The 13,365-nt window shown below is 48.7% G+C and overlaps 1 protein-coding gene across 1 annotated transcript in view; it reads right to left on the bottom strand.

The window, feature by feature from the left end:
- The window catches only part of ANKRD27 (ankyrin repeat domain 27 (VPS9 domain)), a 132,931-nt gene that overhangs the window by 26,004 nt on the left and 93,562 nt on the right, over window positions 1-13,365 (bottom strand). Inside the window, exons 17-21 of the mRNA XM_011995283.1 lie at window positions 11,301-11,498; window positions 8,364-8,423; window positions 8,131-8,250; window positions 5,532-5,576; window positions 3,610-3,732 (exon numbers count right to left, since the gene is read on the bottom strand). Of these exons, the coding sequence (XP_011850673.1) occupies window positions 3,610-3,732; window positions 5,532-5,576; window positions 8,131-8,250; window positions 8,364-8,423; window positions 11,301-11,498 (546 nt within the window). The remainder of the gene's footprint in view (window positions 1-3,609; window positions 3,733-5,531; window positions 5,577-8,130; window positions 8,251-8,363; window positions 8,424-11,300; window positions 11,499-13,365) is intronic.

The following is a 13,365-nucleotide window of genomic DNA, read 5'->3' as shown; positions in this document are numbered from 1 at the left end:
AGGCTGGTCTCGAACTCCTGACCTCAGGTGATCCACCTGCCTCGGCCTCCCAAAGTGCTGAGATTACAGGTGTGAGCCACCGTGCCTGGCCAAATTCATTTTCTTTTTTCTTTTATATTTTATATTTTTAGTTTTTTAGAGACAGGGTCTTACTCTGTTGGCCAGGCTGGTCTCAAACTCCAGGCCTCAAGTGATCCTCCAGGGTGGCCTCCCAAAGTGTTGGGATTACAGGAGTATGACACTGAGCCCAGCCTAATTCTCTTAGTATGGGACATACACATCTATAATTAGATAGCTAACACATGAGTGCATGCTATGTATGCAATACCATTTACAACTGCTTGAAAGAATATTAAATACTGAGATGTACACTTAACATGACACAGGCAGGATCTGTATGCTGAAAAAAAAAATGACAAAATGTTGATGAAAGAAGTCAAAGAAGGCGTAAATACTTGGAGAGATATACCACGTTCATGAAGACTCAACATACGTTGAGTCAGATGATGTTATTTCTCCCCAGTTCATCTGTAGGTTTAATGTAATTCCTATCAAAATCTGAGCAAGGTATTTTGTAGACATACAAAAGCTAATTCTAAAATTGATATGGCTCAGACCAGTCTGGGTATTACAAGAGTGAGGAAGTAAGTAAGCAGGTAAATAAATAAATAAATAAAATTTACATGGAAAGGCATAGGCCATAGAACAGCCAAAACATTCCTGGCAAAGAATAATAAATTAGGAAGAATCATTTAATCCAGCACTGAGGCTTACTACATAGCTACAGTCATCAAGACAGCACGGTACTGGTAGGATGGGCCCATAGATCAATGTAGCAGAACAGAGAACCCAGAGATCGATCCACACAATCTATAGCCAACCGAGGTGCACAGGCAAGTCACGGGAGGAAGGAGAGGCTTTTCAACAAATGGTGCTGGAGCAAGTGGACATTTGTAGGCAAGAAAAAAAAAGAAGAACCTCAACCTAAATCTCACAATTTGAGTAAAAATTAACACAAATTGGATCACGGACTTCACTATAAAATATAAAAGTATAACTTAAAAAAAAAACAGGAAAAAGTTGGAAATCTAGAGCAAGGCAAAGAATTATCAGACTTGATACCAAAAGTATCATCTATAAAAGGAAATATTGACAAACTAGATGTAGAAAAACCTTTTTCTCTGTGAAAGCCCACGTGAGATTATAGACAAGCTACACACTGAAAGGAAATGTCTGCAAACCACGTATCTGACAAATATCCACACATCTAGAATAGATAAAGAACTCTCAAAATTCAACAATAAAGCCAAAAACAAACCAATGAGAAAACGGGCAAAACACATTAACAGACATTTCACTGAAGAACATATACAGATGGCAAATAAGCACATGAAAAGCTGTTCAACAGCATCAGCCATTAGAGAAATGCAAATTAAAGTCACATTGAGATAGTACTACACACCTATCTGAATGGCTGAAACAGAGAACAATGACCACGCCCAAGGCTGGGGAGGATGAGGAGAAACTGGATCACTCATACATCGCTGGTGGGCATGTAAAACCATACAGCCTGCTTGGGAAAAGACGGTCAGTTCCTTATAAAAACGAACCATGGAATTACCGTGCAATTACCACGTGACTCCGCAATTGCACTCTCAGGCATTTATCCTAGAAAAATGAAAACTTGTGTTCTTACCGAAACGTCTACTCGAATGTTTGTTCATGGCAGTTTTATTGATAACATTCCCCAAACCAGGAACAAAATACGTGTCCTTGGACATTCCACAGTGAGTATATGCCACCATTAAACAAATGGAATGCCATCCCGCGACGGAGAAACAGACCTGATTCTATGCAACAACGTGGAATCAAAAGTCAATTCCAAAAGGTCATACGTATACTGTGTCATTACATTCATGTAACGTTTTTGAAGTGACAGGATCAGAGAAACGGAGAACAGGTGAGTGGTTGCCAGGGGTTGGGGATGGTGGGGTGGGCGTGGCAGGTAGAGAGGTGGGTGTGGCTGTCAGAGGGCAGCTTGAGTGATTGGTCTTGTGATGAGAGAAATGTGCTTGCAGGTGACGGAGACATGCTGTGTCTTGATGGGGGTGATGGCTTCACAGGTTTTACATCTGTAAAAGTTCACCAAATTGTATAAATACATAGACTTTACTGTCTGTGAATTATACTTCAATAAAGCATTTAAAAACCAATTCTAAAACACTGGCTAGAAAAGAATGGCGGGGTGGGTTTTAATTTAATCACAGATATAAAGCAGTTTAGTGTTGTGTCTTTTGGGGACATTACAAAACAAGAATAAGAGGCTGTAAAAGAACAAGGAGGCCGGGTGCGGTGGCTCACACCTGTAATCCCAGTACTTTGGGAGGCTGAGGTGGGTGGATCACTTGAGGTCAGGAGTTTGAGACCAGCCTGGCCAACATGGTGAAACTCCGTCTCTACTAAAAATACAAAAATCAGCCGGGCGTGGTGGTAGGTGCTGTAGGCCCAGCAACTTGGGAGGCTGAGGCAGGAGAATGGCTTGAACCTGGGAGGCAGAGGTTGCAGTGAGCCGAGATTGCCCCATTGCACTCCAGCCTGGGCAACAGAGCAACAGAGCGAGACTCTATCTTGAAAAAAAAAAGAACAATGAGTATAAAAAAGTATCTTCTGCCACAGAAAGTATTTTGAATGTGATGGTGGATACATAAACCTACACATGTAGCACAACTGTACAGAACTAAATACACACACACACACACACACACACACACACACACACACACTGAGAACAAGTAGAACTGGGGAAATCTGAACTAAGGTCCACAGATTGCATCAATGTCGATATCCTGGCTGTGATTCTGCATCATAGTTTTGCAAGGATGTTACCCCTGGGGGAAGCTGGGAGAGGGTCTGGAGATTCCTCCGCACTTGGGGGAGAGTCCCCACAAAGACTGAACTCACCCGAGTAAAAGCAGCAGCAGAACATGCGTGCAGCTTCCCTGGAGGGCTTTACGTACCTAAAAGGAGACCCTCGAGCATCTGTTCATAAGCTCCTGCCACGGGACTCAGGGGCCCAGATAGCAGCCAAAATGCTCATCGCGGGGACACATCCCTGCTCACTTACCTGTTGCACAGGAAGCTGGCAGCCGCCCTGGGCTAATGAGTCCCACCATATCTTGGGGAATACTTATTCACAGCCATGCAGCACAGTAATTATCTGGCTGAGAAACAGAGAACTTTCCTGAGGGAAAAAGGAAGAATTTGCTGGCCAGGAGCAGTGGCTCACATCTGTAATCCCAGCACCTTGGGAGGCTGAGGCAGGAGGATCGCTTGAGCCTGGGAGGTCGAGACCAGCCTGGGCAACACAGAAAGGCCGGGTCTCTACAAAAAGAAACGAATTAGCCAAGTGTAGTGGTGCAGGCCTGTGGTCCAAACTTGTCAGGAGACTGAGGTGGGAGGATCACTTGAGCCCAGGCGATTGAGGTTGCAGTGGGCCATGACTGTACCACTGCACTCCAGCCTGGGTGACAGAACAAGACCCTGTCTCAAAAAAAAAAAAAAAAAATTGCCTACATTCCCTGACCTCCACCAATAGAAACAAAGCCGAACCTTCTGAGCTGGGGCACACTTGGGGCACTGGCACAAGGGGTGACAGAATTCGAGGTCTGCTGCACTGACAGTGTCCTCCGCATCCTCCAGGTCCTCCTCTGTCCACTCCAATAGGTAACGCACCTGGTGATGGAGAGTAAGGGAAACAGGAACACATCCTCAGCGTTGTCGCTGCGCAGTATCTTAAACACACACGGTCAACCGTTCCCAATCAGGGCCCACACTTCCTTCCCCAACCCCACAGCCATTTATAACCGGCTTCTGCTCCCTCATGAAGCCTTCCTCAGTCCTTCCACTTCACAACTTATGTCAGAGATTCTTTTCTTCTATCATAAAAACGGGCAGGCAGATCGGTGCTGCCTCAGGGTGATGGCTTTAAAACTCTATCCTAGGGGTGGGCGCAGTGGCTTATACATGTAATCCCAGCATTCTGGGAGGCAGTGGCCGGAGAATCGCCTGAGCCCAGGAGTTCAAGGCTACAGTGAGCCATGATTACACCACAGCACTCCAGCCTGGGCAACAGAGCAAGACAGTCTCAAAAAAAATAAACCCACCCTGGTCCTAGGGCATTCAGTAAGCACCTCACTCCCTCCTCCATTAAAAGTGGAAGATACAGCCAGGCATGGTGGCTCATGCCTGTAATCACAGCACTTTGGGAGGCCTAGGCGGGCAGATCACCTGAGGTCAGGAGTTCAAGCCCAGCCTGGCCAACACGGTGAAACCCCGTCTCTGCTAAAAATACAAAAATTAGCCGGGTGTGGTGGTGCGTGCCTGTAGTCCCACCTTTTCCGGAGGCTGAAGCAGGAGAATTGCTTGAACCCAGGAGGTGGAGGTTGCAGTGAGCTGAGATCATGCCACTGCACTCCTGGATGACAGAGCAAGACTCTGTCTCAAAAAAACAACAACAAAAAAAAGTGGAACACACAGTCCTTTCAAGGGGCCAAAGGCAAGTGAGGGAAACCTGTCCCTCAGAATCTAAGGAAGGCTATCTCCACTGTCCACTCATTTCACTGTCAGATGTGCCTAATGATAGGACAGACGCCTTCCCTTCAAGCCACGACATTCTCTCCAGGTGCCAGCCCAGGGCCGGCGGCCCCATCTTATCCAGACACCTGCTTATGACTCCTTGGAGCCCCAAGCCTCAGGCCCCCTCCCGCGGCCCAGGAGTCCCAGCCGACCACAGCTTCTGCAGAGGCTCACAAACACCACTGGGCTCTGCCCTCGCCTCTCTATTTCCTCCTCTCCCCAAAACGCTGCCCTCCCTTAAAACCGAGCTGCCCTCCTTGCACACTGGCTAGTGGGCCTGGGCTCTGAGCCCACACTCTGTGCCCCGGACATGGTCTCTGGTCTTGGTAACGTCTCACCACACTCCTGGAATACGGACGTCCGAAAGGCAGGGCCCACGTTTGCTATGTGCCTGAATGTTCATCCGCCTCATTACTTGTCGGGAAAATATAACATTGCCATTACCAAATATGCATTAAACATACCGCCCTCTGCACAAAATCAGAGGGTCCACGTGGCCCAAAACTGAACTGGAGACAAGAAACACAGATGGGTGGCTGTTTTAAGCTAGAACAAGCTTTTTATAATAAAAAGCACTTCTAAAGCTGGGCATGGTGGCTCACACGTGTAATCCAAGCACTTTGGGAGGCTAAGGCAGGAGAATCCCTTGAGGCCCAGAGTTCAAGATCAGGCTGGGCAATACAGCGAGACCCTATCTCTACAAAAAATTTGTTTATGATTAGCCAGGCATGGCCACGCACAACTGTGAAGAGGCTGGGGCAAGAGGATCGCTTGAGTCCAGGAGTTCAAGGCTGCAGTGAGCCATGATCACGCCACTGCATTCCAGCCTGGGTGACAGAAGAAGACCCTGTCTCTAAAAAATAAAAATAAAAGAAAAGGCACTTCTAAAAACTCACCATTTCTAGATCTCCATCAGCAACTGCTCTTAAAAGTTTTTCTACCTTAATAAAAGGAACAAAAATGTTAGAAAAATGATTTCAGTAATAAAATAATAATAAAAATAATATAAACATTCTGAAAACCTATTGGCTTGATTTGTAGAGTTTTAATGTCTGACTTAGTATCTTTTTTTTTTTTTTTTTTATTTTTGAGACGGAGTCTTGCTCTGTTGCTCAGGCTGGAGTGCAATGGTGCCATCTTGGTTCACCACAACCTCCGCCGCCCAGGTTCAAGCGATTCTCCCGCCTCAGCCTCCCTAGTAGCTGGGATTACAGGTGCTCGCCACCATGCCCAGCTAATTTTTTTTTGTATTTTTAGTAGAGACAGGGTTTCTCCATGTTGGCCAGGCTGGTCTCGAACTCCCAACCTCAGGTGATCCGCCCATCTCGGCCTCCCAAAGTGCTGGGATTACAGGCGTGAGCCACCATGCCCGGCTGATTTAGTATCTTGTAAACGTGTCCCTAAAACTGCTCAGAGAGGGTATCCTAGGAAGTTGCTGGTGTGCATAGAACCCACTGCCATTTAGGGAATATAAACTGTAACTTTATCCACGTGGAAAGGTGAGGCCATGGTCGCCTTGGAGAACAAGTCCTTCCTAAGACGCCAGCCACCTCTATGATTTAGAAAAATACACTTAGCTAAGTGCAGTGGCTCTGCCTGTAATCCCAGCGCTTTGGAGGCTATCCCTAGGAGTCTGAGGTTGCAGGGAGCTATGACTGTACCACTGCACTCCAGCCTGGGTGACACAGTGAGACCCTGTCTCAAAAAAAAAGAAAAAAGAAATACTGAACTCAACTCTCAATATCTGCTAGCTGGGCACCATGAGGGTGGACACCCCTCCCAGGGACAACTTCAGGTCTCCGTTAGACTTTGGACCATGTCTCGTGGCTTTCTCTGCTGTGGTTCTGCACGGAGCTAAGCTTACTTGGTCCTCCAAGAGCATGTCACAGCTTGCGGGTAGTGGGACACTATGGTAGGGTCCATGAGGGTTCAGCACCCATGGCGGGGGCCATCAAAGGTGGTACATCCATTCAACAGTCCACTTCTCAGCTAAAGAATGAGGCAGAACTAGCCAGGTACGGTGGCTCACGCCTGTAATCCCAGCACTTTGGGAGGCCGAGGTGGGCAGATCACCTGAGGTCAGGAGTTCATGACCAACCTGGCCAGCATGGTGAAACCCCATCTCTACTAAAAAAAAAAAAAATACAAAAATTAGCCAGGCATGGTGGCGGGTGCCTGTAATCCCTGCTACTCAGGACACAGAGACCCAAGAATTGCTTGAACCCAGGAGGTGGAGGGTGCAGTGAGCCAAAATCACACCACCGCACTCCAGCCTAGGTGACGGAGCAAGATTAGGTCGCAAAAAAAGAAAAGAATGAGGCAAATCTATTGTGCTGACACTGAACAAACTCTAAAGTAATTTAAGTGGAAAAAAGAAAAAGAAAAACAAAGGCCATCAATGAACTTCTGCAAACTGCAAGGTGGACATGTGTGTGAATGTCTACGTGAACTTTGCAAGAACTCAGGAACAACGACATTAGGTTCTCAACAGAGGTGCCTGTAGAGCGGGAATGGAAGGCAGAGAATGCTATGCAGACACTTTCCAAAATGATCTGAAATCAGACTGGGCACGGTGACTCATGCCTATAATCCCTGCACTTTGGGAGGCCCAGGTGGGCGGATCACTTGAGGTCAGGAGTTCAAAATCAGCCTGGCCAACGTGGTGAAACCCTATCTCTACTAAAAATACAAAAAAATTAGCTGGACATGGTGGCAGGCACCTGTAATCCCAGCTACTTGGGAGGCTGCAGCAGGAGAATTACTTGAACCCAGTAGGTGGAGGTTGCAGTGAGCCAAGATTGCGCCACTACACTCCAGCCTGGGCGACACAGCAAGACTCTGTCACAAAAAAGTAAAAATAAAAATGAAAAATAAAAACAGGCCAGGTGCAGTGGCTTATGCCTGTAAACGCAACACTTTGGGAGACCTGAGGTCAGGAGTTTAAGATCAGCCTGGCCAACATGGTGAAACCCCATCTCTACTAAAACTACAAAAAAATCCGCTGGGTATGGTGGCACACCCCTGTAATCCCAGCTACTTGGAAGGCTGAGGCAGGAGAATTGCTTGAACCTTGGAGGTAGAGGTGGCAGTGAGCCGAGATCGCACCACTGCACTCCAGCCTGGGAGACAGAGCAAGACTCTATCTCAAAAAATTAAAAATAAAAATAAAATGATCTGAAATCAGTGGACCTCTACATGACCTGACCTGTATTTTTCTTAGCCTATCCTCTCTCTAATACACAAACACACTCTGCCACACTAATTGCTGCTCAGGGAGCAGCCCACGGAAGGGCACGCCGAAGTGCACAGCACTGCGAGATGCCGCCGGGCCTAGCTCGAAGGCACCAACCTCAGCCACCACAGAGCAGCAGCAGCCCCAGCACAGGCGAGCAGGCTGAGAGGGCAGCCCTCATCAGGCCACGGCTCTTCAGCTGAACGCCACCGCCTGGGGCCGCCAAGGCCTCCCCAACCCCGTCCTCCCTCTGGAAGCCTCACCTCTCTATAGTCCTTCTTGGTCTCCTCCTGCCTTGAGCCGGCTGACATGGAGGAGAAGCTGGAAGTAGAGGACTCTTGGCTGATGGAGTCCACGGAGCGCTGCGGGGACTGCACGGGGGCCTGTAGCCAGGGAGCCCCGACGAGAGAGAAGACAGGGCACAGGGTCACGTGAGGACCGGAGAAGGAGCCCTTGGTCTCCGAGGTAACCAACTCGCTCCGCCCGGCTGACTTACCTCGGATGCCTTCTGCCTCCTCTCGAAGGACAGGTGATGGGCTTCCATTATAGATAGAATCTAGGGGGACAGAGGGGATGCCAACAGTACCCAATGAGATGGAGGTCGTCTCAGCACAGCCCCATCACCCACACGCCCCACTGCCGGCCTAGCTCCTCAGAATGTCAGTGCAGTGAGCCTTAGGTCATGTGGCCCAGCCGCATCCTTGGATGGTCAGAGAAACCCAGACCCAGAGCAGATGGCAATTTACATAGGATCACACCAAAGTCGGCGCTTCCTCCCATCACGGCTCCTCCTGCCCCGTGGGAGGACTCAGGGCTTCCCATGCATAGACTCAAGGGTAAGAGAAGCCAGACCCGCATGGAGCCTGACAGGTGACTGCATCCAGCCCCCAGGCCTGTCTGTCCACAGGCAGGAGGTGTGGCCTTTCCTCCAGCACCCACAGGTCTCAAGCAGGAGCAGCTCAGAGCCAAGCCGAGAAGGCGGCCTCTCCTTTCCTCTGCAGATCTCCCTCTGAAAGGGCCTCTGGTAAACAAATACCACAGCAGTAGAACCCTCCTCCCAAGGCGTCGCAGTAGCCCAGGCCGTGGTGGCACTGCTCAGCCCAGTCAGCTCTGCCTGTCAGAAAGCTGCGACCTTTGCAGAAAGGTATTCAGGGGTACAGCCGAGGCCCCTGAAGCCAGAAGCAGGGATCTAACCCTTCACAAACGGTGCTTTACTGTAGATCTTACACTGTGTCCCTACCACACACCAAAAACATAATTAAAAAAAAAAAAAAAAAGAGGGAAGCTGGGCGAGATGGTGAGATGGTCCACATCTGTCATCCCAGCACTTTGGGAGGCCGGGGCGGGCAGATCACTTGAGGTCAGCCGTTCAAGAACAGCCTGGCCAACATGATGAAACCCCGTCTCTACTAAAAATACAAAAAAAAAAAAAAAAAGTAGCTGGGCGTGGTGATGCACACCTGTACCTTCCAGTTACAAGGGAGGCTGAGGCAGAAGAATCACTTGAACTCGGGAGGCGGAGGTTGCAGTAAGCCAAGATCATGCCACTGTACTCCAGCCTGAGTGACAGAGTGAGACTCCGTCTCAAAAAAATAAAATAAAATAAAAATTAAAAAGAAAGATGAAAGCCCAGGGGCGGTGGCTCACACCTGTAATCCCAGCACTTCAGGAGGTCAAGGCAGGCAGATCACTTGAAGACAGGAGTTTGAGACCAGCCTTGCCAACACGGTGAAACTCCATCTGTATAAAAAATCCAAAAATTAGCCAGGTGTGGTGGCACATGCCTGTAGTCCCAGCGACTTGAGAGCTGAGGTGGGAGGATGGCTTAAGCCCAGGAGGTAGAGGTTGCAGTAAGCTGAGATCGTACCACTGTACTCCAGTTTGGGCAATACAGCCAAACCTTGTCTCAAAAAAAAAAAAAAAAAAAAAGAGAACAGAAGTAAACTTTTGGAGGTGATGGATATGTTTATGGCATAGATGGTGGTGATAGTTTCACGGATGTCCACTTATCTCTAAACTTATCAAGTTGTACACACTGACTATATATAGCTTTCTGTATGCCAATCATGCCTCAATAAAGAGGTTTCGAGAAAACAAAAATAAAAACAAATTCAAACTGTGCTACTCCCAGAATAAGATGTGAACAAACTGAAAGAACGACCTAGAAAAGCTGGAAATTATAAAAGGGAGCCAGTAAAACATCAAAAGGCAGAAAGCTGGCCAGGCGCAGTGGCTCATGCCTGTAATGCCAGCACCTTGGGAGGTGGAGGCGAGAGGATCACTTGAGGCCAGGAATTCAACACAAGCCTGGGCAACACACTAAGATCTCATCTCTATTACTTTTATAAAATCGTATATTTTGGGGCTGAGTGCAATGGCTCACGCCTGTAATCCCAGCACTTTGGGAGGCCGAGGTGGGTGGATCACCTGAGGTCAGGAGTTCGAGACCAGCCTAGCCAACACGGTGAAACCTTGTCTCTACTAAAAATACAAAGAATTAACCAGGCATGGTGGCAGGCACCTGTCATCCCAGCTACTTGGGAGGCTGAGGCGGGAGAATCGCTAGAACCTGGGAGGTGGAGGTTGCAGTGAGCCGAGGTTGCAGGGAGCCACTGCGCTCCAGCCTGGGCGACAGAGCGAGACTCCATCTCAAAACAACAAAAAATTAAGTGTTTTTGTAAAAAGGTAGAAAGTCAGGCCTGTACAAAGGGGGCTCCCCTAGAGACCTGGATTGGAACAGAATCCCTCAGGGGACCCCCAAGCTGGGGTCTCCATTTCACAGGGACCCGTGCTTCCCCGGGTCAGTCTGCCACATGCCTGCCTTACAACGCCATTCACCAGCTCTGCTGCCGAGAGACAAGAGTGCAGAGAACTGGCCTCTGTGAGCCACTGTGAGCCACCCCCAGTCCCCGCTGACGCGCGAGAGGTGAGCACTTCACAACATGCTCCCCAAACTATGTCTCCAGAAATTACTACCAGAAAAAAGTGAGTTCATTAACAAATTATGTAGGAAAGAAACCATACTCAATGATGTCCAGAACTAGCTGAGTCAGAATAAAGATTCCAGGCTTTGAAGGTGAAGCACCGGGAAACAGAGTTCCAGCACATCTTGCTCCCTCCCCAGTTCCTGCCTCTGAGGACCCTCCTTTCTACCCACTCCATTTGCCAAGAAATCAATAGCACTCAGCAGCCAGAACAAACTCTGCCTGCAGCAGCTCCTGGAACAACCGTGAGAAAAGTGCCCACTCAAACCAAAAATAATATCCATCAGTAAAACCCATTAACGATGAAGTCCCACATGCAGCAGAAAGGATGCAAGCCAAGTTCTGCCCTCAGGCACTAATGCCTCATTTGTCTATGAGGCCAAGACCTAAGCGACGGACATCGATCTTCTTTCAAAGTCATCTCGCCGCTCAGAGACGGGAAGAGCTACCTTTGAGTTTAACGCACACTTGAGGGGCGTCTCCTTTAGTCTGTTCTGGATCTCGGTGGATGCTCCGTTCTGCAGCAATGTCTCCATGACGCCTTGGTAGCCCCAGCGGGCAGCAATGTGTAGAGGGGTGTCTCCTTTCTCGTTGCCAATGTCAAGCCTGCACGACTCCACGTCGTAGTAGACCAGAGCCTTCACACACTGCAAAGAGATGGGGAAAGAGCATCGCTCCTGGACGTACCAAGCCTCGATAAGGTCTGTGCTCTCCTCGGCCTCCTCACCAAGCAAATGCGCAGTAATAGACAGAACTCAGAGGTGTCACAGTATCTGATCAGGACACCTCATCCTTTTTTTTTTGAGACAGGATCTCTCTCTGTCATCCAGGCTGCAGTGCAGTGGTGCAGCCCTGAACTCCTGGGCTTAAGCGATCCTCCCGCCTCAGCCTCCTGAGCAGCTGGGACTACAAGCATGCACCAGCATGCCTGGATTTTTTATTTCTTATTTTGTAGAGACAGGGTCTCGCTCTGTTGCCCAGGCAGGCCTCAAACTCGTGGGCTCAAGCAATCCTCCCATCTCGGCCTCCCGTAGTGCTGGAATTATAGACGTGAGCCACCGCGCTCAGCCAGGACACCTCATGCTTGCAAAAGGATGAAACTGCCAATCAGTAAGAAGTGGCTGCAAAAACTGTGATGTCTCCATGTACAGAACAGAGTTACTACAGCAGGCCTGAGACTGCTAACCACTGAGAAGCCTGCTTGCAAGACTGCCTGTTGGCCTGAAACATTCTATGGGTGCCTGGATGTGGGGAGTGTTCCCAAAGTTCCCTAATTGATTAGGTGGCTCATACTGGGCCTGAATTGTTTTATACAATGCGGTTGATGCTGAGCGCTGAGTTTCTTCTGGGAGTACGGCATTTTGGAACATGCTGTCCAGAAGGTGCTTATGGGACTAGCCTTCAGCAACTCTTGGGGACTGAGTTCCTCCCGAGTGGACCACACTTCCTGTATGGGGTTCCAACTCACTGCTGGAAGAACTCAGCCCACCCTGTGTGGCTCCATGAAGAGATCTTTTTTTTTTTGAGACACAGTCTCGCTCTGTCGCCCAGGCTGGAGTACAGCGGCGCAATCTCAGCTCATCGCAACCTCTGCCTACTGAATTCAAGTGATTCTCCCACCTCAACCTTCTGACTAGCTGGGATTATAGGTGTGTACCACCACGCACAGCTAATTTTTGTATTTTTTTGGTAAAGATGGGGTTTCACCATGTTGGCCAGGCTTGTCTTGAACTCCTGACCTCAGGCTATTTGCCGGCCTTGGTCTCCCAAAGTGCTGGGATTACAGGTGCCAGCCACTGTTCCCGGCCGAGAGAGACCGTTTGGAGCTCACCCCTGCTCTCCTCTGGACTCCAACATGTGCCTGTATCCTTTGCTGATGCTCTGTGTCCTGCTGTAACAAACCACAGCTGCAAGTGCGACTGTATGCTGAGTTCTGTGAGTCCTCCCAGCAAATCGCTGAGCCCAGGGGTGGTCTTGGAGACCACCGACACAACACACGATAGATCACTGCAGCTATTAAAGAATGTGCTAGATGGCCGGGCACGGTGGCTCACACCTGTAATCTCAGCACTTTGGGAGGCCAAGGCAGGCGGATCACTTGAGGTCAGGAGTTCAGGACCAGCCTGGTCAACATGGTGAAACCCCGTCTCTACTAAAAATACAAAAATTCGCTGGGTGTGGTGGCACACACCTATAATCCCAGCTACTCAGGAGGCTGAGGTTGGAGAATCGCTTGAACCCGGAAGGCAGAGGTTGCAGTGAGCCAAGATCCCATCACTGCACTCCAGCCTGGGTGACAGAGTGAGGCCCTGTCTCAAAAATAAATAAATAATAAGTAAATAATAAAAACAGAAAATGTAAAAATTGAATATGTACACAAGTAAGAACCAGACGGTAGCAAGGATAAATGAAAATGATTTGACTTCAGGATAAGAAAATGAGCAACTTCTTTTTAAATTTTTGTTACTTCAATATGGCATCTGTAATATATTAAATATTCCTTTTTTTTTTTTT

Source organism: Mandrillus leucophaeus, unplaced genomic scaffold (genome assembly GCF_000951045.1).
Source record: "Mandrillus leucophaeus isolate KB7577 unplaced genomic scaffold, Mleu.le_1.0 Scaffold48, whole genome shotgun sequence".
NCBI classification, from domain to species: domain Eukaryota; kingdom Metazoa; phylum Chordata; class Mammalia; order Primates; family Cercopithecidae; genus Mandrillus; species Mandrillus leucophaeus.
Note: the sequence above shows the minus strand (reverse complement) of the source record. Positions and strands in the feature narration are given on the sequence as shown.